Source organism: Bos taurus, chromosome 1 (genome assembly GCF_002263795.3).
Source record: "Bos taurus isolate L1 Dominette 01449 registration number 42190680 breed Hereford chromosome 1, ARS-UCD2.0, whole genome shotgun sequence".
Lineage (NCBI taxonomy): Eukaryota > Metazoa > Chordata > Mammalia > Artiodactyla > Bovidae > Bos > Bos taurus.
Window position 1 is genome coordinate 68,827,935 of NC_037328.1, and position 27,321 is coordinate 68,855,255.

The following is a 27,321-nucleotide window of genomic DNA, read 5'->3' on the forward strand; positions in this document are numbered from 1 at the left end:
AAGACTTGTGTAAGTCTTTCACATCAGCCTTACTCATAATAGCGAAATACTGAAAACAACCTAGGAGTTCATCAACTTGAGGGCTGGTAAAAAAAATCACGGTGTCTCTACACCGTGGAACAGTACTCAGCAGCAGCAAGGAATGAACAGATACAGCACAACTGAATCTTAAATACAGTGTGTTGAACACAAGAAGCCAGACATGAGAGTCCACATTGTATGATTTCATTTATACAGAATCTAAGAATCTGTGATGATAGAAATCAGAAAGTAGTACCTGAAGGCAGTGGACAGGAACTGACTGGAAGGGGTGAGTCCCTAGGGTGATGGAAAGGTCCTGTATTTTGTTTTTGGTGGCGGTTACACTGGTATCTAAAGTTGTCAAAACTCACAGAACTGAATATTTGTGTATCTTATTGTATGCAAATTTTACTTCAATTTTTTTTAGTACAAGAAGGAAAAACAGTTATAGGCCTAGCCTACAAAGTTCTATTCATTCTATAAATTATCTCTTATAAATTATAAGTTGGTGGTGGTTTAGTTGCTAAGTTGTGTCTGACTCTTTGCAGCCCCATGGACTGTAGCCCACCAGGCTCCTCTGTCCATGGGATTCTCCAGGCAAGAATACTGGAGTGAGTTGCCATTTCCTTCTCCAGGGGATCTTCCCCACCCAGGGATTGAACATGGGTCTCCTGCATTGCAGGCAGGACTCTTTACCAACTGAGCCATCAAGGAAGCCCACAATTATAAGCCCACAATTATATTTTAACTCCCTTCTCTAGTTAGAGAATGAAGTGCTTTTCAAAGATAGGATATAACAAAAACCTGTGTGCCTGCCAACCTGCTGATTCCCAAATCACCAAGAACTCCCCACAATAAATTGATACCAGGTTTTGGGCTGAACTCAGTGGATCCCTTAGTTGACCTGCAAAGAGGTAGGGGCATAAAGTGAGAACCCATGACACTGAAGGGTTTAAAAAAAAAAAATTTATTGTACTATAGTTGATTTACAATGTTGTGTTAGCTTCAGATGTACAGCAAAGTGAATCAGTTATACAAATATCCACTTTTTAGATTTGTTTCCCATATAGGCCATTACAGAGTATGGAGCCGAGTTCTCTGTGCTGTACAGTAGGTTCTTACTAGTTATCTATTTTATACACAGTCATGTGTATGTGTCAGTCTCAGTCTTCCAATGTATTTTGCCTCCCCTCCTTTAACCCCTGGTAACTGTGAGTTTGTTTTCTACATCTGTAGCTCTATTTCTGTTTTGTAGATAAGCTCATTTGTACCCTTTTTTTTAAGATTCCACATATAAGTAATATCATATGATATTTGTCTTCCTCTGTCTGACTTGTGAAGGTAATATTTTTAGTTGCCCCATTTCTGCTTCGAAGACAGTAATTGCACTTTCAATGGAGGAAAGTCTTACTGTTAGACGAAGAATGGGAATCCTGTGCCTCTCATGAGGGACTGCTTGCCTTTCCCATCTGGGTCTGTGTGGCCCTGGCACAGCATGGTACAGCACCATCTCCCATTGTGAATAGGCTGCATCAGACTGGTCTTTCCTTCTCTTTGTCTCCTGATGTTCCTGGATAGCAGTGTTTGGTAACTGGGAAGGTTTTGCCACATGTCAGCTGGGATGACTGCCAGCATGATGAAAATCACTAAGCTGGTCTCTGGGCTGTGTGCTTAGGGTGCCTGGACCAAATTGCACTGTGTGATCTGGGGTGAGGCTTCCATTGCCTCTTCCCAGAAAAGAGAGAGACACTACCTGTGCCATTCACAGGTACTTCATGAGATAACACACCTGAAACCCACTTTGGAAAAGGTTTTGTTTGATTTATGTATCATGTGGAATTATTATCCAGTTAAGTACTTCTGAGTTGTTCCTGTGTGTTTGATTGCAGCGAGCCTAAGGAAGTGTAGGATTCAGTCTCCGGGTGCAGGCACTTATTTGAGTAAATGAGGGCATATCACATGACTGAAACTGTAGAGCAATAACCAATTAGCAAATCCATGTTAGGGCAGTCTCCCTTCATTCCATGCTTCAGTCTTCATTAGAATCATGTGTGCCTTTCAATAGCGTGTAATCTTCTTGGATTTCTACTGGTAAGCTATACATTTACACCTTCTTTAGTCACTATTACCAGGCATCACCCTTTGTGAATAATAGAATCCTGTACCCAGAACACAGGAACCAGATCAGGATCCCTGGGTTTGGTGTACACCAGCTCTGAACAATTATGTGACCTTCGGTCATTGCCTGGGCTTCTCCAGCCTTCTGTTTGTTTCTTGAAGTTAGGCTCAGTACTTAGTTTCTGAGGCCTTCTCCAATGATGAGATCTTTAGAACAACAGTTACGGTATGGTGGACTAAGTGTTTGCAGTAAGGAGAGAAACTGAGTTATGTCCTCCGGTCGTGTCCCTCATGAGTAGGGTAAACTCGGGGCAAACCATTCCATCTGTGTGAGTGAGTATCGGCTGCTTTCTCTGTGAGATGGACCTAGAGATCTCCACTCGGCCTCTGTCTCAGGTTATTGCAGGTGGAGTGAGATGGAGCATGCAAAACCTTTCTAAACCATAAGTCATCATTTAAGTATTTGCTGCTGCTGTAGACACTAAAGCACAGGGAGAACAATTTTTTTAACATTTTAATTTTATATTGGAGCATAGCTGGTTCCAGGTGTGCAGCAAAGTAGCTGTTGTAGACATTGAAACACAGGGAGAACCCTATTAAAGGCATGCATACATGGGTGCCTGGCATCATTGCTTAAACGTAGTCTAGGGGTCAGGAAAGAGATGCAAAGCAGAGTCAGATCTGACCTAGATTAGTTAATAAGGCTCAGAATCAGTGAGCTTCTACATAGCTGTCTCTTGTGAACCAGTGAAGCTGCACTGACGGTGGTTCCCTTACAGGTGACAGCAGAGCTCGACGCTTGGAATGAGGATTTGCTTCGGCAGATGAATGACTTCAACACGGAGGATCTAACACTGGCGGAACAGCGGCTGCAGCGCCACACAGAGCGGAAGCTAGCCATGAACAACATGACCTTTGAGGTCATCCAGCAAGGCCAGGATCTGCACCAGTACATCATGGAGGTCCAGGCCTCAGGTAGGAGACCTGTCCTGTGCTTATGTGTCCAGCAGGGAGATGATGAAAACAAGAACATCAATCAGCTTAACTCCAAGGGCCATTTCCACTCCACTCATTCATTCTCTTCCCACAGGTACAAGAAACAGAGAGTTTTGTACCATTTAAAAACAAACAAAAAAAGAAGCTGAAGCATGAGACCTGAGATTGTTTGTCTGAGGTTTCCCAGTTAGCTATCATAAAGACAGGAATAGGACCAGGTTCTTCTGGTGCTGTGGCTGCTGCTGCTAAGTCGCTTCAGTTGCGTCCAACTCTGTGTGACCCCATAGATGGCAGCCCACCAGGCTCCCCCTGTCCCTGGTATTCTCCAGGCAAGAACACTGGAGCGGGTTGCCATTTCCTTCCCCAATGCATCTAAGTGAAAAGTGAAAGTGAAGTTGCTCAGTCATGTCCGACTCTTCACTACCCCATGGACTGCAGCCTACCAGGCTCCTCTGTCCATGGGATTTTCCAGGCAAGAGTACTGGAGTGGGTTGCCATTGCCTTCTCCGTGGTGCTGTGGGGAGAATGGGAAAAACCAATGATGGAAATTAGCACAGATTTACAAACATGGTGCTCTAGAGAAATAAACCAAGGGGGCTCCAAATGCCATCAGCCATCCTTGTGACTTGTATTCAGATGTGTAGATATTGCTGTTCCACCCCTACCCCCTGCACATACTCTCCTGCCCTGTCCTCCACCCTCAGGGCTGACTCCTCATCTCCAGTCCATGCCTCTCAGTGTTACAACTCCTTGCAATCCCATGGACTGTAGCCCACCAGGCTCCTGTCTCCATGGAGTTCTCCAGGCAAGAATACTGGAATGGGTTGTCATGGCCTTCTCCAGGGATCTTCCCAACCCAGGGATTGAACCCAGGTCTCCCACATTGCAGGCAGATTCTTTACCAATTGAGCCACCAGTGAAGCCCTCCGAGAGTCCTCTTTTTTCCTATCACTGGTCTGTGTGTGAGTGTAAAAAGTACAGACAAAATTTATGGCAAGGTCATATAATTTTATAACTTCTCAAAAAACACATGGCTGTTACTCAGACTAGACTTCTTTTTCTATTTAGAATTTATTCGTTGTTTATCCAACAAATGCATGGACTCTTAAGTTTCAGCTGCCACTTAGCAGAACAGCCTTTGAACTCAGAGCTGGAGAGAGCCATAGTGGTTCCCTAGTCCAGAAGGAAGAAGTTATTGGTCTGGGCCTAAAACTAGTGGACTGCCAGAGCCCAGGTCTCCTCACCCCCACCACCCCAGGTCCTCCAGGAAGAGGCAGGCAGGAGCTCAGGCCATCAACTCTCTGAAACACGGTTGGTCCATGTCTCTGTTGATTCAGAATCATGAGATTGTCAGACAGACCTTAGCAATCAAACTTGACTTTAGGGTACTGTGCTTCTTTTAATGACCTGAAAGGGGACATACAAGCATTCAAAGGAACTTCACTCCTAACTGGAGGAGAGACAATCTAGTAAATTCTATTTACTTTGATCAGCATTATCTTCCCTTGAATGTTCATTTGTGTTGTGAACAGGCTGCAGCTGTCTGTGAGACACTGTTTTCAGGGTGCAGATCATGCTCCACACAGCTCCAGGAGGAGCCCTTATTCACTTTGTGGTATATCTGGGGATTATTTTAAAAATGACAATACCCAGATACTCTGATTTAGCACCTCTGAATGGGACTTGGGCCTTGGCAAAACCTTCTCAGATGATGCCACCGTGCGGCCAGGGCTGAGAATCACTGCTTTTTATCGTGAAGGTTAAATCACAGCAGCTGATATCTCTGGTGTACCTTAGGACAGCAACTTCCAATTGTGGTCCCCAGATCAGCAGCATCAGCATTACCTGAGTACTTGTTAGAAATGCAAATTCAGGTGCCCATCCCCAGAACCTGCCACGTCATAATCTCTCAGGCATGAGGCCCAACAGTGATTCTGATGCACTAATCTAAGACTGCTGATCTAGGACCTGCTCTAAGTGTGGGCTCTGGGCCAGCAGCACCAGCATTGCTCAAGAGCTGATTGGAAAGACAGAATCCCAGACTTAGGAATCTGAACCTCATTTTATCTTCAAGTAAATTATGTGCACTTTAAAGTTTGAGAAGCGGTATTCTTGGCCACAGCTGTACCTTTTCAAGGCCTTATTACAGAAGGGGAAAACTGATGGAGAACCTTGTCTGGACTCAAGGTTTCACCCTATAGCTTGTCCTCATGATCCTCGAGATAGCTGGCTATCCAACTAAGATAGGGAAACATGAGAGAATGCAGACACAGTTCCTAGGAAGGAGGCTGTGCAGAGAAATTCTGCAGGTATGCTTATCCCTTCATCCCTCAGTACTGATGTGTCTCGCAGGTGGAGAGCCTCATCTGCCTGAAAACTTGCAGCACTTAGGAGCAAGGTGCTGGTATGATCCTTGGCAAGTGCACCTCTGTCCAAGAGCCAGATATCCTTGGTAACAGAAAGACTGCCAGGAGCTAGCAGTCCCTGTAGACCGACTGTGCTTGGCGGCCACCTTAACCATGAGGGCTGAGTGGGTGAAACACCCCAGGCAGATGAGCTGCCCACCCCCACATATCCTGTTCTAGAAATGAGCTTTGTCAAAAGAGCCTTGATTGGCCTCTTCAGCCCTCTCTGCTGGGACGGCTGTTCCCTGCTCCTCCTTGGCTAGCTGTTCAGCCTGGCATAGCCCACGAGAGCTCCAGTGAAGTAGTTCCAGGGCTCTCAGGGAAGCTTCCTCTGTCTGCTGCCATGTGCCTGTCCTGCAGAGGAGGTGTCTCTCTCATCTCTGGCTTGGAGGGAGGGCAGCATCACACCGGAGCTGGGACTGCGAGTGGAAGTTGAAGGTGGACTGAGAGTGGGCCTTGCCAAGAACCTGGGTGGCTGACGAATGCAGAACTTCAGAGACACAGGACTCAGGGAACAAATAGGTTGGGCATTTGCCTTGTATGTCTAATGAATTATATTTGAACTAGAGGTAAAAAAAAAAAAACAAAAAAACAAAAAAAAACTGCTGTCTCAGAAAAAGAACAATTGGAAAAATGAAGAATTTGGTTACTATGTAGCCTTCCAAGCTGAATTAATTAAGGGCTTATGCTTTGATTTTTATAGGAATAAATGGAAGTAGGGAATTTCCTTACACTAACTTTTAGGTGTGAACTTTGTAACATTCAGCCAGGTTCTACTAAATCCACCTGATTTGCTAAGAGCCCAAACCAAAGCAAAAGCCTCTGCTTAAATCAACATCAGCCTTAAACATAGTTGGCAAAATAGGAACATTTTCTTTACCAGCACATTATTTAGGGTTATCTACTGGGCCTCAACTTAGGAAGTGGCAGGTTTTTCTGGAAAGAGTCATGCTGGGTCAAACACGCTGGCAGAATTTAGAATTCAAGGTCCAGCTGCACCACCAACAAGCAGTCTGACTTTGGAATTCACTATTCTTTCTCTGTAGACCTTAGTTTCTTCTTCTGTCTAGCGTGGAAGGTGGGCCTTCATTCTTAAACTTCCTTTCAGTTCTCACTTGCCATGGTTTAGCCTCACTGACCCCACTGGTTATGCCCCAGCTCGTCTCCCTAATGTTATCTGACCATGCGACTATTACATGTGACCTTAGAAATAAGACAAGAGCTGTGTATCTTGTGCATATGTTCCTTTCATGGTTTAATCAAAGCATCAAGTTCTCTCTTTATGGAAGGTCTTTAAGTGAAAACTCTTTGGAGTGTGTGGCAATGGTGCTTAAAATTTACTGTGCTTGGGAAGAACCCAGCCCCAGCACTTAAATTAATTCTTAAAGTAGGTTGTGAGGATCACTCGTCTCTTTGAACATAGAGGTTAATTGTACAGCCAGGTGAGATTTCTGGGTTGGAATCTGCATCATACCTCCCACTGCATGGGTTCCCTGAGCATGTTATCCAATCTCTCCAAGCCTCACCTTCCTCTAAAAACAGCAATTATAGGAATCCTAACCATATGAAGTCACTGTGAGCATCCAGGGGGGTGAAACATGAGCCTGGTATGAGTTCAGTAAAGCTTGATAACTGTTGTACATTGTACTGATACTGTAGCTCAAACTGAATTCTATTGGGGTTATTTGTGTTCTGTAGCTTCTCCAGCAGTGTGAGGGCGGGTCATTTCCTTCCTTCTCTTTACGTTTCCAGCATCCAGCAGAGTGGTTATGTCTCGCTCATAGCAATTTCTCTATATTGACATTTGCTGAATTAATCAAGTGAACATCAGTCTGGGAGAAACCAATATACATAAAAATCAGTTCAGTTCAGTTCAGTCGCTCAGTCGTGTCCGACTCTTTGCGACCCTATGAATCACAGCACAGCAGGCCTCCCTGTCCATCACCAACTCCCGGAGTTCACTTAAATAATGGACCACAAATAATTGTACTTATGTTGTAAAAGGAAAAAAAAGGCCTGTCTTCTTCCAAAATGTAAGCTACTCTGGGGTGAAGGAATGCGGCTCTGAGAGGAAGGGAAGAGAAGCTGATGTAAAATGATGGTTCTCAGCCTGACTACATATTTTGGAATCACCTGAAGAGCTTCTTAAAAATACCAGTGTCTGGATCCTGCTCCTCAGGGATTCTTAGTTAATTGGTCTAGAGTGAGCCCAGATTTTTTAAACTTCCCAGGTGATTCTAATATATAGCCAGGGTTGAAAATACTCATCTAAAAACCTGATTAAAGGACTTTGTAATTTCAGAACTGGGTGTTAATTGAGGTAGTGACACAGAAAGAGGAGTGGGGGGAGGAGAAAAGAAGATGTTCTCTATCTGAGGCAGACACAGATATTTAAAGAACATACAAACAGTTGAAAAACATGTTACAAGTATGGGCAGCATAGCCAGAAATACCTAACTCTACCCTAGACCACAGCCTCCTCTCTCCATGAGGAAATTAAAGTGATACTCTCAATCTGGCAGCAAAGGAAAACAAAATAACATTTTATTACTAACTGTGGGCTTGAACCCTAAGTAATTGCTATGCTGAACGGTCTGGTAACTGAGTGTACCCTGAGGAATGTCTCTGTCCCTGGATCGCTGACCATTGTTTCATCTTATCCAGTGGATCCCAATCTTCATTGCACGTTGGAATCACCCTGAGAACTTTAAGGTGGGAATTCCTGTTGCCTGGTTCCTACCCATAGAGATTTTGATGTTATTGGTCTGGGCTGTGGCCAGGACATGGTGACTTTTAAAGTTCTCCAGATGAATCTTATGTGAGCCAAAGTTGAGAGCCTAGTCTAGTAGCATCCAAATCATCATTTCTAATGATATACTTTGAACAAGCTCATAAACATCTGATGGTAAGATTTTCTATTTACATTTTATATAAGTCATTCAATAGTCCCATCAGTAATCAACACAGAATATAATTTCCCCCAAGGGAAAGGAAAATGTGGGGATATGGGTGTTTTTGAGCCTACTAAATGCCAGGCCCTGTATCTACCTTATCTCTCTTAGTCCTCATAACAATCCCGAGGACTCAATGTTCAGATTCCCATCTTACACAGGCTCAGAGGGGATTTGGAACCCAGAGCCTCACTGTTAATAGGTTGCAGAGCCTGCATTCCAACCTAACTCTGTCCCCAGAGCTCTCAGGTTACCCGAGTTCTTCCTAAAGAGGCCCCTGTGTTCATTAAACAGGTATTTTGGTAGTATTATGTGTCAAGCACTGTGCTAGGTCCTAAAGAAGCTGAGATACATGAAATAGAAATGGCCCTGGCCCCAGGGAACCTACATTACTGTGAGGACACAGACAAGTTAGTAAGGAACTGACCTCAATGGAAGTGTTCTGACACAAGGATATTTGCAGGACATTGTGGAGGTATATCAGAAAGAAATTTCAATACAGCTTTCTCTAGAGAGGCTGACAAACTATTTCAGTATGAATATATTTCATTACTTGATGGAAAAGACAAACATCTTATTGCATCTCTGGAGAGCCCCTAAGGAAGACAATTAGGCCTCAGATTAGATTGAAAGGAGTAATGTCAATACACGAAAATACTCTTTGCTATTGATTGATGCTGCTTACCAGTTGATGGGTATTAGCTGAGACTCATGTCAGTGTGCTTGTGGGCACCAGGAGAGGCATGAGTTTCTGTTCTTCTAGGTATTGCTGGAGTAACTCTGCATGTTCCTCCCATTCACTTCATTCATGTGATGAGTTGTTGAGTGTAGAAATGCAATAGGCATTGTCTTCACCCATTTTATTTCCTGTTCATCTCATTAAAAAAAAATCAAGTGAAATTAATGAAAATGAAGGACTGGAGTCTCAGGGCAGGCAGGTTCTAGATGGTGTTCTAAGCAGGTGGCTGGCCCCTTTGATGAGGTACGAGGCTTAGATAGCCCATTTGCATGTGATGTGGCAGATGTGAGCCATGGGCTTCCCATAGAAAGACACTTAGCCCAAGCCCAGCATACTAAACACCAGAGATGCATGCAGAATGAAAATGAAATGGAAAAACATCTGCATTGTGGCTGGAAGCAAGGATCTACTTCTGCAGGTGAATCTTATATTACATTTTTAGGAAGTAAACATGGAAGTCAAGGGTCATCCCATGATGCCTAGCAATGCAAAGGTAGAAATTTTCCTTTTATCTTTTTTTATTTCAGTCAAAGTGATGCTCTACCACATCCTCTTGGTAATTGAAAATAGTAAGTGGAGGGAGTTGACTGCCAAAAGAACAAGCCATTCCCTTCTCTGTCTCCCACAGATACAGATTTTCAGGACCTGGGACTTAGAATTATGAAACCAACAGAAAAAATAAACATGGAAAGATACTGAAATTACTACATGTAACACCAGAAAAAAATCTCCCACTCTCCCATATTGTCTTATATAAAACACTATTTTTGGCTCTAGAACTGAATTTCCCTTCACATGTATAGACTTTCCTTATACATTCCCACTGCATCAGGCCACTGTGTTGGTGGTGGCGATGATGAATTTCTGATGTTGTCAGTCAGAGTGAGGGGGGAGTCTCAAAAGGGCGATTTTTTTATGTGGCTGTACACTGAGATTTTGGGGCTTCTCTGAGTGTGATCTCCATGGAAGTAACTATACTTTGGCACCCTGAACTTCATGGTAGTTGGGATTCTGTTTGTCAGTATCAGGACCACAACTGCACCAGGTCATAGATTCCAGGATATGGGCTCAGGGAAAGGATCTGGACAAAATTAAGAATCTGAATCAGTTCTAATGAGATGGATAAAACTGGAACCTACTATACAGAGTGAAGTAAGCCAGAAAGAAAAACACCAATACAGTATACTAACACATATATATGGAATTTAGAAAGATGGTAACAATAACCCTGTGTACGAGACAGCAAAAGAGACACCGATGTATAGATCAGTCTTATAGACTCTGTGGGAGAGGGAGAGGGTGGGGAGATTTGGGAGAATAGCATTGAAACATGTATAATATCATGTATGAAACGAGTCGCCAGTCCAGGTTCGATGCACGGTACTGGATGCTTGGGGCTGGTGCACTGGGACGACCCAGAGGGAGGGTAGGGGAGGGAGGAGGGAGGAGGGTTCAGGATGGGGAACGCGGGTATACCTGTGGCGGATTCATTTCAATATTTGGCAAAACTAATACAATATTGTAAAGTTTAAAAATAAAATAAAAGTTAAAAAAAAAAAAAAAGAATCTGAGGAGCCAGGTGGAGTCAGGGATCAGAAGGAGGCAAGCAATCCAGAGTTAGGATTTTCCCAAAGCCAAGGACCTGAGCAGGGCTGAATCAGAAATAGCTGGACAGTAAGAATCAAGAAATATTTCAACTTGCATGAAGATAGGAGCCAAGAAGACATGAATGTCAGAAGATAGAAAGTTGAAAGCTTGAGTCAGGAACCAGGAAAGCCGTGGGACTGAGGAGCAAAGCATGTTTATTGTTATCATATGTTAGATACTTATATATATATTATATATTATCTCATTGAATCCTCCCAACCAGCTCCTGAGATAGGTGGCTATGTAAAATCCCATTGTACATATAAGGAAAGTGAAGTCTCTGAAAGCTTAGGTAACTTGCCAAGATCAGGATTCTGATCTGGGACAGGCTTCACACATTCCGTGTGCTCTATCACAGCAAGTAAGGAATCACAGTCAAGTCACTAGAGGGCAGAAGGACCTTGATAACTAGGCAGAGCCTTTGCTCCATCTTAGAGTTCCTTAGTGACCCTTGCTGAAGCAGAAATCTGTTGGAGAAAGGCTACTTTAGGCCTGTTGGTGATAATGTGTGAATAGGAGCTCTGGTTTGGAGAAGAGAGAAAGTGTGTGTGTGTGTATGTGTGTGCGCGTGCGCGCATGTGCGCACATGCATGCATGTGTGCTGGGAGAGGTACTCCAAAAAAATAAGACAGGGAGGTGAGGGGTTTTACACAAGGAGTGGAGCCACAGCTTCTGCCTGGTGAGTGTTGATTCGTCTCCCCTCAAAGTCAGGTGACTGGCAGTTTATTAATAAACTTTGGGAGCCCTTGTTGGTGACTGGTGGGGCTTACTAATGCTTTGAATCAGTAGAAGGATGAGCAAACTCTCCTGTGGGCACAATTTTAGTGTGATGATTTTTCTAAATGGATAAATACTCAGTGTGTGCTAAGTCGCTTCGGTAGTGTCTGACTCTTTACGACCCCATAGACTGTAGCCCATCAGGCTCCTTTTTCCATGGGATTCTCCAGGCAAGAATACTGGAGTGGATTGCCATTTCCTTCTCCAGGAGATCTTCCCCACCCAGGGATTGAACCCATGTCTCTTGTACTGGCAAGTGGATTCTTTACTGCTGAACCACCTGAGAAGGCCAAGTACTCAGTACCCCTGTGATATTGCTGGGGTATGGTTATCAGGCGTGTTTGCCTGTATTTGATAAACAATAGAGCTAGCAGGTATTTCTAAGAGTGCTTTTTTAGGGAACCTAAGTAGTTGACTAATAAAATTACCACTGGCCAACTATTCTCTTCAGAATGCATTTAGCTTCTAATCGTGAATTGCATCTGACCAGCTGAAAGAGAGTGTGCCTTTGGCAGAAGTTCCTGAGACAGCGTCTTTTGGGCTTTGTTTTGTATTTCCCAATGTAATCCAAAGGCTTGGTTGTGAACATTCTGGGTGTTGGCAAACCACCCAGTAAGGACTGCTGTATGTGGTCTTGTCTGGGGATGGACTCCAGTAAGCCACCTCTTTGACTCCAGTTGGTAAGGAGCTGATCATCTGTTAAAGAGTTGTTCCCTGGCAAAGGATCAGTTAATCCAATAGAGATGGTATGCTTTGAGCATCTCAAAGGCCCATATGGTGATTTATCCCTTTTCACAGAGTGATATGCAGAGGTTGGGAGGGTACTGGTGTCGTCTTTCTGAATTCCAGCTTTCATATGCATGCTGAAGGAAATGTAGTCTTTACTGTACTACCTGGTTTTTAATTGTTTACATTTTGTTTTAATCAGGGATTGAGTTAATCTGTGAAAAAGACATTGATCTGGCAGCCCAGGTACAAGAGCTATTAGAGTTTCTCCATGAGAAACAGCATGAGTTGGAGCTCAACGCAGAGCAGACCCACAAGCGACTTGAGCAGTGCCTCCAACTGCGGCACCTCCAGGCCGAGGTCAAACAGGTGAGCCTGGCCCTCCACCTTCAGCCTGGGCTTTCCAGTGGCTGAGTCTGGTCTGGGCCTGCTCCTGGTATTGGGTAAGGCATACAGAGCCTCAGGTGTGACCAGAACTTAGGAATAGGTAAGTTAAGGAATGGTTGTATTAGCTTCTGAAAGCTAGTCTGCCGTCTATTGACTCTAACAAATAGATCTAATGGTCCAGTGGCTCAGACTTACAAACCCATGATTTCTCTGGCATATAACAATCTAAGGAGAACATCTTCTCAGGGCTTTTCCAAGTTGTCCTCAGTCACTGAATCCATTCTCTTCCTTTCTGTCCTCAATCCTGCATAGAGTTCATGGGAAAGGCAAAGCCTTTATCAATAGACATATTCAGGCTTTAGAGCCAGACTGATTAATTTGGGGGCACCTATGTGTCTAGTAAGGACCTAACATATTCTTGGTAATAAGTGGTAGCCATCATTCACTTCCCATTATTCTTTTCCGTATGTTTGTGGTTTTTATAAGAAAATGTTCTCGCCACGTTAAAGCCAACTTTAAAGAGTTCTTACCTGTATGAGACATGATACTATCTATTGTTCTAAAGGATATTCCTGTACCATTCCTAGGGATTTATAGGAACATACACACAATGACCAATGATACATTTTAAAAATACTATATATTTATATTATAAACAGACTAAATGGGAATTTTCAGCATAATGATTGGTGACTTCCTATTTAGACAAAGTGGGACTGAAGAAATCCAAATATAATTATAGTTCCACTTATTGAGTGTCATAGACCTTTTATACCTATCTCTTGATCAGTCCTCACAACCATTCTCTGAAACAAACATTACTCTCCTTTCAGAGGAAGTCACTGAAGCTTAGCAAGGTCACCAGACAAAGGTCACACTGAAGAAAGAACTCGCCATCACCTTCCCCATGTCCAGGAGGACTTCCTGGCAGGCTAGACCCCACAGCACTTCACTGTTTGCTTCTTTTGCTCCAGACTCTCCCAATCAACCCGTTCCCCCTGCTTCCTCTAGGCAGAGCCCCGCCCAAAATATCATGTTCAGTAACCACTAGAACTTTTAGATTTAAGTCTATCAATTTAGCACAGGGAACAAAAATATATTTTATAATTATTTCTTGGTCCCTTTTATTCAGGGTAGTCCTTGTTAATGCCTGTGCTTATATAGTTATTATATAGTATTTATTATAATGTGCAAAATTACCTTCTCTGCTCCCCTTCTTTTCCAATCAGTGCTGAGTTCTCACATTCTGTGCTAAAGATTCATCTTTAGCACCAGTGACATCACTGAGCCCTAAGCAAAGCCAGGTCACAGCACTGCCATCCAGGTTTTTTTCAGTTTAATTATCCTGGGGTCACACCTAATTGTCTGGAGAGACATGTTACTCGTGATGACATGGTAGAAATCCTAGCAGGCCCAGAGTAGGGATGAGTATTCAAATTCTGAATCTCTTGGCAGCAATGATAGTAATTTCTTTCTTATGAGAAGTACTTTGAGAAGTACTTTCTCATTTGTGATCTCAATTTAGGAGAAAAAGTCTGTGAGAGAGAGTGGTGTACATTTACTTTACAAATGAGGAACTGAGGTACTATAAGATGATTGTTCCCAGGGCCTTGTGGCTGCTTAGCTGAAACTTGAGCCCAGGCCTCCTAAATCCAGACCTGGGACTTCTCCTCTGCTCTTTGTTCATGGTCATCTCAATAAACTGGATAACAGGAAAATTATTCCTAATTGAATTTTTGAGATGGAAGTACCAGACCGCCTTACCTGTCTCCTGAAAAACCTGCATGCAGGTCAAGAAGCAACAGTTAGAACCAGACATGGAACAACGGACTGGTTCAAAATTGGGAAAGGAGTACAACAAGGCCGTATATCAGCACCTTGCTTATTTAACTTATATTATGCAGAGTACATCATGTGAAATGCTGGGCTGGATGAATCACAAGCTGGAATCAAGACTGCTAAGAGAAATATCAACAACTTCAGATATGCAAATGATACCACTCTAATGGCAGGAAATAAGAGGAACTAAAGAGCCTCTTGATGAAGGTGAAAGAAGAGAGTGAAAAAGCTGGCTTAAAATTCAGCATTCAAAAAACTAAGATCATGACATCTGGTCCCATCACTTCATGGCAAATAGCAGGGAAAAAAGTGGAAACGATGACAGATTTTCTTTCCTTGGGCTCCAAAATCACTGTGGATGGTAACTGTGGCCATGAAATTAAAAGACTCTTGCTCCTTGGAAAGAAAGTTATGACAAACCTAGACACTATTAAAAAGCAGACACATCACTTTGCCAGCAAAGGTCCATATAGTCAAAGCTATGGTTTTTCCAGTAGTCATGTATGGATGTGAGAGTTGGACCATAAAGAAGGCTGAGTGTTGAACAGTTGATGCTTTCAAATTGTGGTGCTAGAATAGACTCTAGAGAGTCCCTTGGACTTCATGGAGATCAAACCAGTCAACCCTAAAGGAAATAAACCCTGAATATTCATTGGAAGGACTAATGCTGAAGCTGAAGCTCCAATATTTTGGCCACCTGAATCGAAGAGCCAACTAATTGGAAAAGAGCTTGTTGCTGGGAAAGATTGAGAGCAAGAGGAGAAGGAGGTGACAGAGGATAAGATGATTAGATAGAATCACCAACTCAATGGACATGAATTTGAGCCAACTCTGGGAGAGAGTGAAAGACAGGGAAGCCTGGCGTGCTGCAGTGCATGGTACACAAAGAGGTGGACATGACTTAGCGAAAGAACAACAACATCATATGATTTTGTTTGCATTCTTTATTTTTTATTTATTTTTGTTACAGAATTCATAGTAGAGCCAACTTTCTAATTATGTTTTTCTTGACTGTGATGAAAATGGAAATGAAATGAATTTTTAACTTTCCAAGTATACATTCTGTATAGGATGGGGAGCTAAAGGATGATAGGTAGTTTGTCAAGTGGGGAAGTAGATTAACCAAATATGGATCATCCAGGCTTGACTAATTGCATACATTCCCATTCAGTATTTCATGAATTATAGAGCAAAAAAAAGTTCTGGAATTTCAAATTCCAGAAGAGAAAATTCTAGAATGAGAAAATTCCTTCTTCTCTTCACCACGGCAAGAATGACACATGGGGGATTGTAGTTCAAAATGGTACTGGATGGCTGAGATCAGCCTTTAGGAAACCACGAAGGCCTTGGCAGCGGATATCAGCCCTTGCAGGTGCCGAGGGGCTGCTGTTCAGTTAAGCCATTATGCATCATTAAACAGACTTGTTCTCCTTGTCAGTGTGGGCTCTTTCTTTAGGGAGTCATCGAATCCAGTTTCAGAGAAGGCATTTGGTGTTTGATGGAAGTTGGTGGAGCAGGAAATATTGACTTGGAAGCTGTTGACACTTGGAAAGAGGGAGTTAATTTAGATGTCAGTATTGATCGTGTGGGCTAAATTTAGACACCAGCTTGAGAGTTTCTCTTTGGAATGTACTCTCAAAAAAAAAAAAAAGACACCTTAATTGAAGTGCCATTAATAGAGACAGAAAGGGAGAGGACAACACTGTGTTATGTCTCTGTCATTATAGCGCAGAGGTTAAAGGTTTAGATTTGGCCTTCATAACCTATGTGAAGTTATACCACAGTTATATTAAACTGGAGCTCTGAAGAGCAGTGATATCACAGACGTTGACTAAAAATAATTTTCAAGTATTTAGAACAAATGAAACTGATTAGTGCAACTGATTTGCTTTCTGAGGGATTACTTAGGATTTTGTGTCTAAGATAAATGGCCCCAGCATCTCCAGAGAAATGCTGAGTCTTGAAGGAAACCACTCCCCTGATTCCCATGGTCCAGGGCCCTAGACCACCCAGATACCCCCTTTCTTCTAGAAAAATTGTTCAGATTATTCTCCAGACCCCACAGAATGCTCTGATTGTTTTCTAGGAAAATTGCTACTCTGGTAAGGATGACCTTACACTTACTAGATAATTGAGGGAGATTTGAAAAACCTATTTACTGGGCATAAAACTAAATGAATGCCCATATGTATTCCTGCAGAGCGATGCATTTAGCAGAAAATAGGCCAAAATGGATTCGTAGGATGTTGGAGCTCTGAGCTATGGGAAAATAAATTGTACTTATTTGTCTACTAAAGACATTGACTTAAATTATCCCTGTGGACTAAATACTGGCCAATATTTTCATATGATCAATATAGGAATTTAAAACAAAGGAGAAAATATTACCTTATCCTCATATTCATATAGAAAATACCATTTAATTCTGTTCACTGTACAAAATTAAAAGGAGTTGGAGTAGTACCAAAAGATAGGCAGCCATAGGGACAAGTATCATCCATTTGTTTCAAAATGGAGATAATTAAGAAGACACACAGAGTCTATAAAACCATGAAAGATAAACATATATAACTCATAAATTGTGAATTTTTTTAACTAAGAAATACTAGAATATAACAGGCTCCCATTTAACCACCTGAGAGGCTGACGATTTTCCTGTGGTTAGAGTTTCAGAAATGACTGTGCCTTGTGATAAATCATCTGCAGTAGCAGGAGCCTCATAGGTTTCCTGTCAGTGTGACCTAGAGAACACAGTCATAGCCAAGCAACTTCCCCAACCTACGTGGGCACAGGGTCCAGCTTGCCCAGCGTAGGTGGCATCATCATTTTGGACATTCACATCTAGTTAACCAAATCCACCCTTCTCCCAACTTGGTTATCTGAGCTTCTGAACGAAGCAGATCTCTGTGTTCAGTCCCCCCTCAGCCTGACTGAGCTGAATTGGTGACTTAACTCCCAAGCCCCCAAGCAGCAATACTCTTCCCAACCCTCATTTCTGCAGGGCTATGTTTCTCTGTTATCCTGTGGTTATAGGGACAGTCTCTGAATTTTGAACGGAGTATGGAATATTATGGCTCCAAGTGACCTTTAAAGACCATCTAACCTATTGGTAAACTATGATCCAAGATGAATGATCTATGTAAAATGTGTGTTTATAGGATTACATCTTATAGTTTACAAAATACTTTTACAGTAATTATTTCATTTCAACTATACCTTGTGACTTGCCATTTTACAGATAAGAAAACTGAGCCTCAGGGAGATTAAATGATGTTTCAAAAGTCAAATAGCTCAAGATTAGTGGGCCAATATTTCTCATGTTACAAAATTTCTTCTACTACCTTTCTCTCATTTGGATGCTCACAGAGAATAAATAACCAATTTTATGAACCAGGAAGATAAAGGATGACAGTAATGGAAAATTATACCAACAAGAGTTATTGATGAGAGCGCAAAGACTGATGATAAGAAAACAGCTAAGGTATCTATATCTCATCAGAATATACAAATGAACTCTGCAAATACTAGAATATAAGTTGGTATTCCTAAACTCTTTTTCTTCTCATTGTGAGAGGTATAATTGTAGAATCATAGTTAGGTTTGTCTCGAAACTAAAAATCACCACCATCATCAGGCTTTGCCTTTAACAGTATGCTACATCAACCCTGATACAGGAAGGAAAGATATCCTACCTTTACAGATGAAAAAGCTGTGGCTCAGGGGTGGCTTTATCAAGTAGAAACAAAGCCAGGTGTTTTGACTTGAGATTTTGTGTTCTTTCAACATGGTCTCAGTTCTGCTTCTAGGACTGAGTCCAGGACTTCAACATGGGAGATTTGATTCTAGGAAGATAAAAATGCTTGTAGTTTAATCATTGGCATCAGTCCCACCCCTGAACCAAGCCATTGATTAAACTGCCATGCATTTTTGTCTTCCTAAAATCAGATTTCCTATTTAAAGTTCTGGAATGCCTTTATAAACAACATTTGGGAAATAAAAATGAACAAGGATATCAAGGATATGACATGATTTAATGTAAGATGCAGAGACTAAAACCTATCATATTTCTAAATGGAGAATCTGGTAGATGGAGATCCCACAACTATAGCTATAACTGATGCTTTCAGTTGGCTCAGAATAGAGAGAAAAATATTCCAGCATGAACTCAAGAGGCCCAGAGGGAGTCAGATTGCCCCACCCCCCAAGTGTTGATTTGTGATGCACATTGAGAAAATGTTTCTCTGACACCCTCAAATGAATCTTGAACCAAGCAAGTTGTGATGAATCATGGCAGAAGGACTTACATAGTTCAGAAATATAAATTATGAGCTCTCTTTTCCAAAGGAGTGAAGCATTTGGGCATGCAATCTGTGTATGCATGTACCCAAACTTACAGCCAGCTTTTAGAAATCATAAGCGCCTCTAGTCAGCCAACTACAGTGCACCAGTGGCATCAGAGATTTCACACATACACTCTGAACAGTTATTTCCTGCAACTAATTGCTTTACAGATTGGCGTCTCATCCGCAATCTGCCAGACTGCCCGTGAATTAACATCTCAATCCAAATAGCCCAGCTTCAATGGGATTTATGTCCCAATGTTATCCATGCACAATATGGCATCAGTCATTGTCTGCCCAAGGAGAACATTTGAGAAATGCCAGTGAGGGTTATGGAAAAGGAGACTAGGATTAGTATTTTTCTAATTGTTTAACATGAAGAAGTTGAGAGAAGAAAAAAAAAAAAATCTCAAAACCTCTGAAACAGATTGTGATGTCTTCTGCTTTGCCTTGAGGGAACAGATGGATGATATTTACTGATCTTGAAATTTCAAAAGAACTTTTATTTCCTCTCCAAGCAAACTCTCAGACTCTTTAATAAAGCAAATATTTGGCAATTTTCTGATGACCAGACACAAGGTAGATTTTCAAGGCCTAATACTTCCAGTTTGATTATTTGCACCAGACTCTATTAGCTGGGTAATTGCCACATTTCCATTTCAGCTAGGACTATCTAGACAGTATCAGCTGTTTCTCCTTCTATTCTAATATTCTCTAGCTGAATTTTCTTTCCCCCAGTACTAAGTTAAGGTCACCTAGAAATCTTACTCAGCCTAGCCATAACCTCTAAATAAATCAATTATAACATACTCTTTTGTTTTCTAATGATCCAGTGTATGGGTGATTCATACTATTTTGCTTGTTTTCTTTTTCCTCCTTTTGGGTTGTTTAACCAATCAAGGCTGAGACTTTTCTACTCTTGGCTGTTTTGCAAACCGTAGGAGGTTGGACCCACTTTTCAGGTGTGACTTGGATATTTTCCACAGTGACTTGGATATTTTCACTCTTTCAAAAATGTTACTGCATACCTGTCATATGAAAAGCACTATGCTAGGCATTGGGTGAGATTATGATATGACTCATGTATTATTCAAGTCTCCCAGAAGTTTACATTCTAACGAGGGGAGATGAAACATGGGTCAAAATAACCAAATAAGGCAGACTTCCGTGAGTGCCACAGAATGGTCTGGTTTCGCTAGATGATGAAGAAATTGTTTCTAATAGGTGTGATGAGATATAGAAGATTTCAAGCAGTTGTTGGCCTTAAAAAAGAAAAGGATACCATACCAATATTCCATACATATGGAATTTATTTATTTTTACCATACTGTGTTCCAGAAGGAACTTCAGAAACATACCTACAGTGCAATCAGATAAAGTAATGTTTAAATTAAGTAGCTGAGGAGACTGGGATTGAAGAGTGATAAGGGTAGGAAAGAAAATATGAAGCTGGGAATAAGATTGGTACTTACAATAAATATCTTATGGCACAGGGTTCCAGATAAATTTGAAGAGATTTTACTTATCCAGATCCTTCCTATCTTCTCTTGGTTGCAGGTAGGAGATAGTGAGCTATCCGACTGAAGGCCATTCACCTGTGCTCTTGTCCCAACTCCCTAGGTCCTAGGATGGATCCGCAATGGGGAGTCAATGCTCAATGCCAGCCTGGTCAACGCCAGCTCTTTGTCTGAAGCAGAGCAGCTACAGCGGGAGCACGAGCAGTTCCAACTAGCCATCGAGGTAACACCCAGATCTGACTGCACTGTCCTCCCTTCCCTTCTCTGCTGTGCAACTTAGGCAGGATGATTCCTTAAGGTGTGGGTTTTCCTTTATGTGGTGAAGCCATTACTCTTTCTTGTGAAATGGGCCAGGTAGCTTCCTTATCACCCAGGAATTAGAGAAGCAAATCCAAGGCTTAATCACCCCAAGGAAGCCTGGTATTAGAAGACAAGTATTCACACTCCAAATGTGGTCTTTTTTATTAGTACCTTTAACCTTCAAGGCCCTTGGTCCATTGAGTCTTTTAATACCTTATGATCTATGCATCATGTGAAAAATATAAAGCTAAAAAGTTAGAAGTCACTTCCAGTTGAAGCTCACTCAGAATTGAGGATAAACAATTATAGAAGTCAGTAGTAAATTAGGATTCCATTTTTAAACATTTGATTTACATGTAACATTTAGATTTCATTGTCAAATCTGCCTTTTAACAAGAGCAGTGAGCACAGGAGCAGACTACACTAGATAGTTTGTTTCACTGAAAGTAGTTGTTCAATAATGTGGGTGGAAGTCATATTTAAAGAATAAACTAAAATCAGAAATTTACCAACCAAGGCTATTTTAAAATAAAATTCCACTTGTGATAGTCTAATGTGAATTTTGTCTTGCTTTAAATAATATCTTTAATTATCCTTTGTACTGGAACATTTCCTTCCCAAAGAGACTTGAGCTGATTGCTCTAGAACAGTATGGAGAAAGAGTAGGAAATAGGACATGGGAACTATGCTAAAAATAAGTTCAGTTCCAATGGGAAAAGAGATAAAGAGAGAAAACCTCAAAGACCTGCATCACTTGTGGTTCAGTATAGAACTTAACCCACTTTTGAATGTGTAAGAAGTGCAAAGGTATTATCTTCTACTAAAGAAACACAACAGTGATAAAATCTTAACTGTCTGTGTCATGAAGTTTATCTTTAATACAGAGGTCCAACTGATTGCTAGCCATTTTTAAACTAGTATTGATGGATTTCAGCCATTTAATTTTCGAAAAGCTTTCTTATATGTGAAAATGTAGCATTAACATGAATGTCATACTTCTCTAAGACGTTTGATAACTTCTTAGGAAATATTGCGTTTTACTGGCACACCCAAATATTAGGGTGTTGGGATCTATTCATTGTGAAGGAAAAATCAAGATTGAGATTATAATAAAAAATTAGGCCCACAGTGGTCAAAGCCCCATTGAGAGGCAGCTGTGAAGAAAATGAAAGTCGGGCAGTCACATTCAAGGCTTGACGTGAATCTGTGAGGGACACTAGGCTAAGAAGGGACAGCTGTTGGCCATACCTCCTCCTTACTTACCTTGAATGTGGATGTTTACCTGCCCTGTCAGGTAATTCAATTTTCAGTCCCTTAATTAGATGTTGGGCTAGTAAAACCAAGTGTCGTGACACACTTGAGCGTCTCAATGAGCTAGTAGAAAATAGTGGGTAAATCCATTAGTAATGTTACTGAAATAGCTAAATTCTATCTGACTTGCTTATGCAGTATACACAAATTTGTATTAGATGATGTTGCATCCTTACAGAATAGAGGCTTACTAAGCATCTGTGTCTCTAAATTTCATGGATGCAACTTGATCAAATATTCCTAGGATATATGTTGAGATATAAATGCCTGTAGAGTTTGTCTGTGGACTCAAGAGGACGTGACAAAACAAACAGGATTTCTGGTAGATCTTGGGAATGGAAGGTGGGCAGGGTCTGCAGCTTGGCTAGAATAATGACAAGAACAGAGCCAGAATTTCAACATATGCTCCTTCTCCAGGTGGCATTATGCTTCTCTCTAAATATGTCAATTTAGACCAGGTTCTGCACTGGGGGAACATATGCCAGGTAGGGTGTGAGCACTTTGATAGGAGATTTTACTAGTCTGGTTTTATTTAACCCATTTTAATACTGTTACTGGAGGTCCTTACAGTGATAGGGAACATAATTTGACTCCTTGGGCCCTAAGAAAGAATCCTGGCCTCTAGAAGGGAAAATAAAATAGCTCTATGTAAGACAATTATATAATTTATTGTTAGAACTAAGACTCTTTTAAGAGAAAAAATGGGAACTAATAATAACTAATCCAGAAAAATCAGCATGGACTAGAACTCTCATGGGAAAACCGAGATGTTTGCTCCCCCTAGCTTGATTGGCCTCATCTGTCTGAAGGTTTTGGTCTCCTTAAAGGTCAGGATTTTTACCTGAAGTATACTTGGTTACAGAAAAACTTCCCCAGAGCCATTCAGAATGCAGAGCAGTAGACAGCTCTCCAGAAATACAGCTTTACAGATTCGTATTTGTTAGTATCCAAATGTTGTGGCTGATGTGTCTTCAAGAACTGTGAACATCATAGAGGCACCCTTGTTTTTATAACCTGCTTTTTAAAATCCATTTTTATTTGAAATCCTCTTATGCATTCTAAGCATAAGCACTATGACAGTAGTTAAAACTGGATAATAAATTCAGTTGATTTGGTTTGGTTTTCTTCCATGTCCCCCTACTAAATATGAACATCCTTGATAATCCATGTCTCAAAGACATAGCACTTAATAAGATTAGATAATAGTAGAAATAAATGCAAAATAATAACTCAAGCTTAGTGAAGCAGAGATTATGTCATATGCATAAAGTTTATTATTTAGGAAATGAAAGGGAAGAAGAGGCTCCCAGGACTATTAGATATTAATGAGTTTCAAAATAAGGAAGAGGATTTGTTACATAGCATAAATTGTAAGAAAATTAAAGTTACTCCTCTACTCTGAGAAAAAGGTACAATAAAGGTTTATGATGACAATTATATGCTGGTTTTATATATTGAGGAGAGACAAGATAATTATCAGAATCACTAATTCTACTTAGTGAGCCCTTCCTCTGAATGAGAAACTGTATATACCATTCTAATTGCTAGATATGAAATGATGTTATGTGATATGGTGGAAAGGACATAAATTTGGAAGTAGGTCAAACCTGAATCTGATTTCATCACTTCCTTGTATGTACGTTTTGGAGCAAGTACCTTGATCAGCCTGAGCCTCAGTTTCTTAATCTGTAAAGTGGAAATAAGAATATCCACCTGTAGAAGTATCATAAGAACTAGAAAAATTCATAAGTACAGTGCCTAGCACAGAAAATACACATGACTAAATGGCTTTTAAAGAGATTTTTAAAAACAGCCCTTGCCTTAAGAGTTTCATTAAGTAAGGAAAATCAGCCAAGTGGTATAGGCATTCAGAAGAGGGTAGTTTTTAGTAAGTCTCAGGCTATCCAGAAAGATCTCTGAAGGTGGTCAGAGCTGAGCTGAGTGTCCAAGGGAATAGATGAGAAGTCTACGGAAGTGAACCAAAACCAAGAATGGACCTGAGGGTACTTCTACATTTAGGAGACAGGAAAAGAAAATGGTACCAATAAGAAAAATAGAGAAAGAAACCAAAGATTTGTAATGGATTATTTCTACTTGTTAGTTTATTTTTTCTAACTTCATGTAGCAATTAGGAAGATTGCTACATGATAAGAATGTGCTCATCAGGACTGAAGGCTAAATCAGTGGCAAAGTAAGGGAATAAAGGAGTCTAGGTGCTGTAGGAGGTCATGCTAACATAGCTCATGCTGAGGACAGATTCAGCAGAGGGGAAAGGGCAGCCAGAAGGTAGTTGATAGGCTGTGTAGACTGCAGTTTGGAATGAAGGTAAAGCAGGAGGTAGAGGTGAAAAGAGGGGAGGTTGTATTCACACACAAGCAGTGCTTGAATGGATTTGCTCTGGGGAACTGTCCCTGCACTGCAGCCCAAGACGAGCAGAAATCATTCAGGAGTAAGGCGCTGGGCTTCCAGCTGTTCTTCCCCACTGTCAGCTAAGCTATCCTTTCCTGAAAGTGCAAAGGCCAAATTCATACTATGCCATTGGGTTGAAATGATCCCAGTAGCTGAAGCTGGGATAATATTAGCTGATTGAAGTCATATGGCTCATCCACATCAGTCTCTTAATTTAATAAATTGTGTTTATTTGGCTGTCTCCCTGCCACCCAGTTCTCCAACCTATTCTCCCCACCTCCTTCAGTTAAAGTGAACTCAGGATGCAAACCACACTTACCTGAATAAGAAAACAAACCTTCTGCAGTATAGATTATCCTAAAGGCAAATGTAAATAATGTGGTAATGCGGGATTATATGTTAAACTGAATTATCTTCTGTACTGTTCTGTTCCCTTGACAACTAAGAGATGGTGTGAGATTCTACTCTCCTGCTTTACTAACCTGTCAAATGTCTTCCTTCTACTAGAACCCTTTTAAAAATGATCATTCATGTTTAAAATGATTGCATTGTTGGTTGAGACTTGTATTACATGGGGATTTTTTTATGTACTGTGTTTATTTGATCTGCAGAGTGGGACTACAGCAATAGCCTCCTCTGAAAACTGATGATGAATACTTTTATGATTAGATTGGAAAAGGAGATTTAATTAATGGTTGAGTCAACCAGGAAGCAGATTTATACACAACTGTGTTTCTCTAGCACAGAAACTAAAATGTCTTTAAAACGAAGAGTGATGCAAATAAATGAGAAAGGGATAGGGACAGGAGTTAGGGACCTGAGCAGTTAGTTAATGAAAATGTTTGATATTCATTTTTTAAATATGCTTTTAAAACAGTGATGACAACATGTTTGAATCAGTCATTTAAAGCTCTTTAACTTTTCTGCATCTTTCCACTCACGCCTCACTCCACCCCTTCCCATACCACGCCTGGGTTGTTCCCACGGACCTCTCTCTCCTCCCCTTGTGCCCAGTCCCTCTTTCATGCCACTTCCTTGCAGAAGACACACCAGAGCGCCCTGCAGGTTCAGCAGAAAGCTGAGGCGCTGCTCCAGGCTGGTCACTATGATGCAGATGCCATCCGGGAATGTGCTGAGAAGGTGGCCCTCCACTGGCAGCAACTCATGCTCAAGATGGAAGACCGACTGAAACTGGTCAATGCCTCAGTGGCCTTTTATAAAACTTCTGAGCAGGTGAGGGAGAGGGCTGTGTGGGCCTGAGACCAATGGAGGGCAGTTTTCTGCCACACATGGCAAGTCTATAGGATCTACCTTAGCAAGAAGCCAATCCTCTCAGCACTAGCCTGAGAGTACAAGAATGATTTGTGGAAACACCATGGTTTGCTTCCATATGATTATTTCCATTAAAGGAGTGAACCATGTGATTTGTTTCTTATAAATTTCTCAAACTCACTAGATGTAGGTGTTGAAGTAGAAATTGGTTGGGCATATGCTGAATGCTAGGTTTCAGTGATGTACCAGTTAGCTCTGGCCACAATAATGCTGTATAACAAATCACCCCCAATCCCAGTGGTGTAAAACAATGAACAACTATTTTTGCTTAGGTATCTAGTATTCAGCTGATCTTGGCTGAGCATAGTAAAACTAGGCTCCAAGCTACAGGTTGGAACTAGATCTGTTCCTGTGTTTCTCTTCCTTCTTGACTGGCAGGTATTTGAGCCACATTTATGATGAAAGGCAGGGGTGCAAGAGCCCAAAATCTACTGTGCAAGTGCATTTCAAGTTTGCCTGTGTCATGTGCTGTAACATCCTTTTGGCCAAAACAAGTCATGTGTCCAAGCCAACATCAGTGAAGTATGCCTCCTGTGAGGATTGTGAAAAGAGAGTGATGAGTTCCTGAACACAGTTTGCTGCTGCTGCTGAGTCGCTTCAGTCGTGTCCGACTCTGTGCGACCCCATAGACGGCAGCCCACCAGGCTCCCCCATCCCTGGGATTCTCCAGGCAAGAACATTGGAGTGGGTTGCCATTTCCTTCTCCAATGCGTGAAAGTGAAAAGTGAAAGGGAAGTCGCTCAGTCGTGTCCGACTCTAGCGACCCCATGGACTGCAGCCTACCAGGCTCCTCCATCCATGGGATTTTCCAGGCAAAAGTACTGGAGTGGGGTGCCATTGCCTTCTCCGGAACACTAGTTAGGCTCACAGTTCTCTGATGACAGAGAGCCGTGTTTCCTGTACTACACCGGGAATCCCATGAATGAGATGTAACCTGTCCGTCAGTGGGCCCTGCAGCCAGCATTCACCTTTACACCTTCTCTCAGTCCTCCTTTCAAGCATTTCAGAGAGGTGGCATCTTACATGGCCTCAGAAGTGAGAGCAGCAGACTAACATAATAAAGAGCTTCTCCAGTTGTTTTATAAATTAAGCACAGCCCAGTCACACCTCAGCAAGCTTTTTTTAAAAATAGAAATCGATATGCTAATTCTAAGATTTACACAGATATGTGAAGAACCTAGAATAGCCAAAAGCAATCTTGACAAAGAACACTGTAGGCTTTATACCACCTGACTTTAAGACTCTAAAGCTGTAGGGATCAAGACAAGATGGTATTGGTGTGAGAACAGACACAGTGGAACAGAGTAGAGGTTGCAGAAGTAGACCCACATATATACAGTCAATTGATTCTTGAAAAAGCAATTCAACAAGTAAAGTTTTTTAAAAAATGGTGCCGGATAACTGGCTATACATATGAAAAAAATGAGGCTTAATCCCTTTGTAATATCATATATAGTTTTTAATTTGAGATGGCTCAACATGCTGAGGAGAAGTCAATGGCACCCC

At 41.5% G+C, this 27,321-nt stretch overlaps 1 protein-coding gene across 20 annotated transcripts in view; it reads left to right on the forward strand.

Moving 5' to 3' along the window:
- KALRN (kalirin RhoGEF kinase) overlaps positions 1-27,321 on the forward strand; it is a 692,240-nt gene that overhangs the window by 393,997 nt on the left and 270,922 nt on the right. For 13 of the 20 annotated variants that reach the window (XM_024991355.2, XM_024991361.2, XM_059886080.1 and 10 more), the window contains exons 14-17: positions 2,919-3,114; positions 12,583-12,749; positions 20,567-20,686; positions 25,498-25,716. In XM_024991355.2, the coding sequence (XP_024847123.1) occupies positions 2,919-3,114; positions 12,583-12,749; positions 20,567-20,686; positions 25,498-25,716 (702 nt within the window). The remainder of the gene's footprint in view (positions 1-2,918; positions 3,115-12,582; positions 12,750-20,566; positions 20,687-25,497; positions 25,717-27,321) is intronic. The other 7 variants (XM_059886081.1, XM_059886083.1, XM_059886095.1 and 4 more) reach the window with 1 other exon arrangement.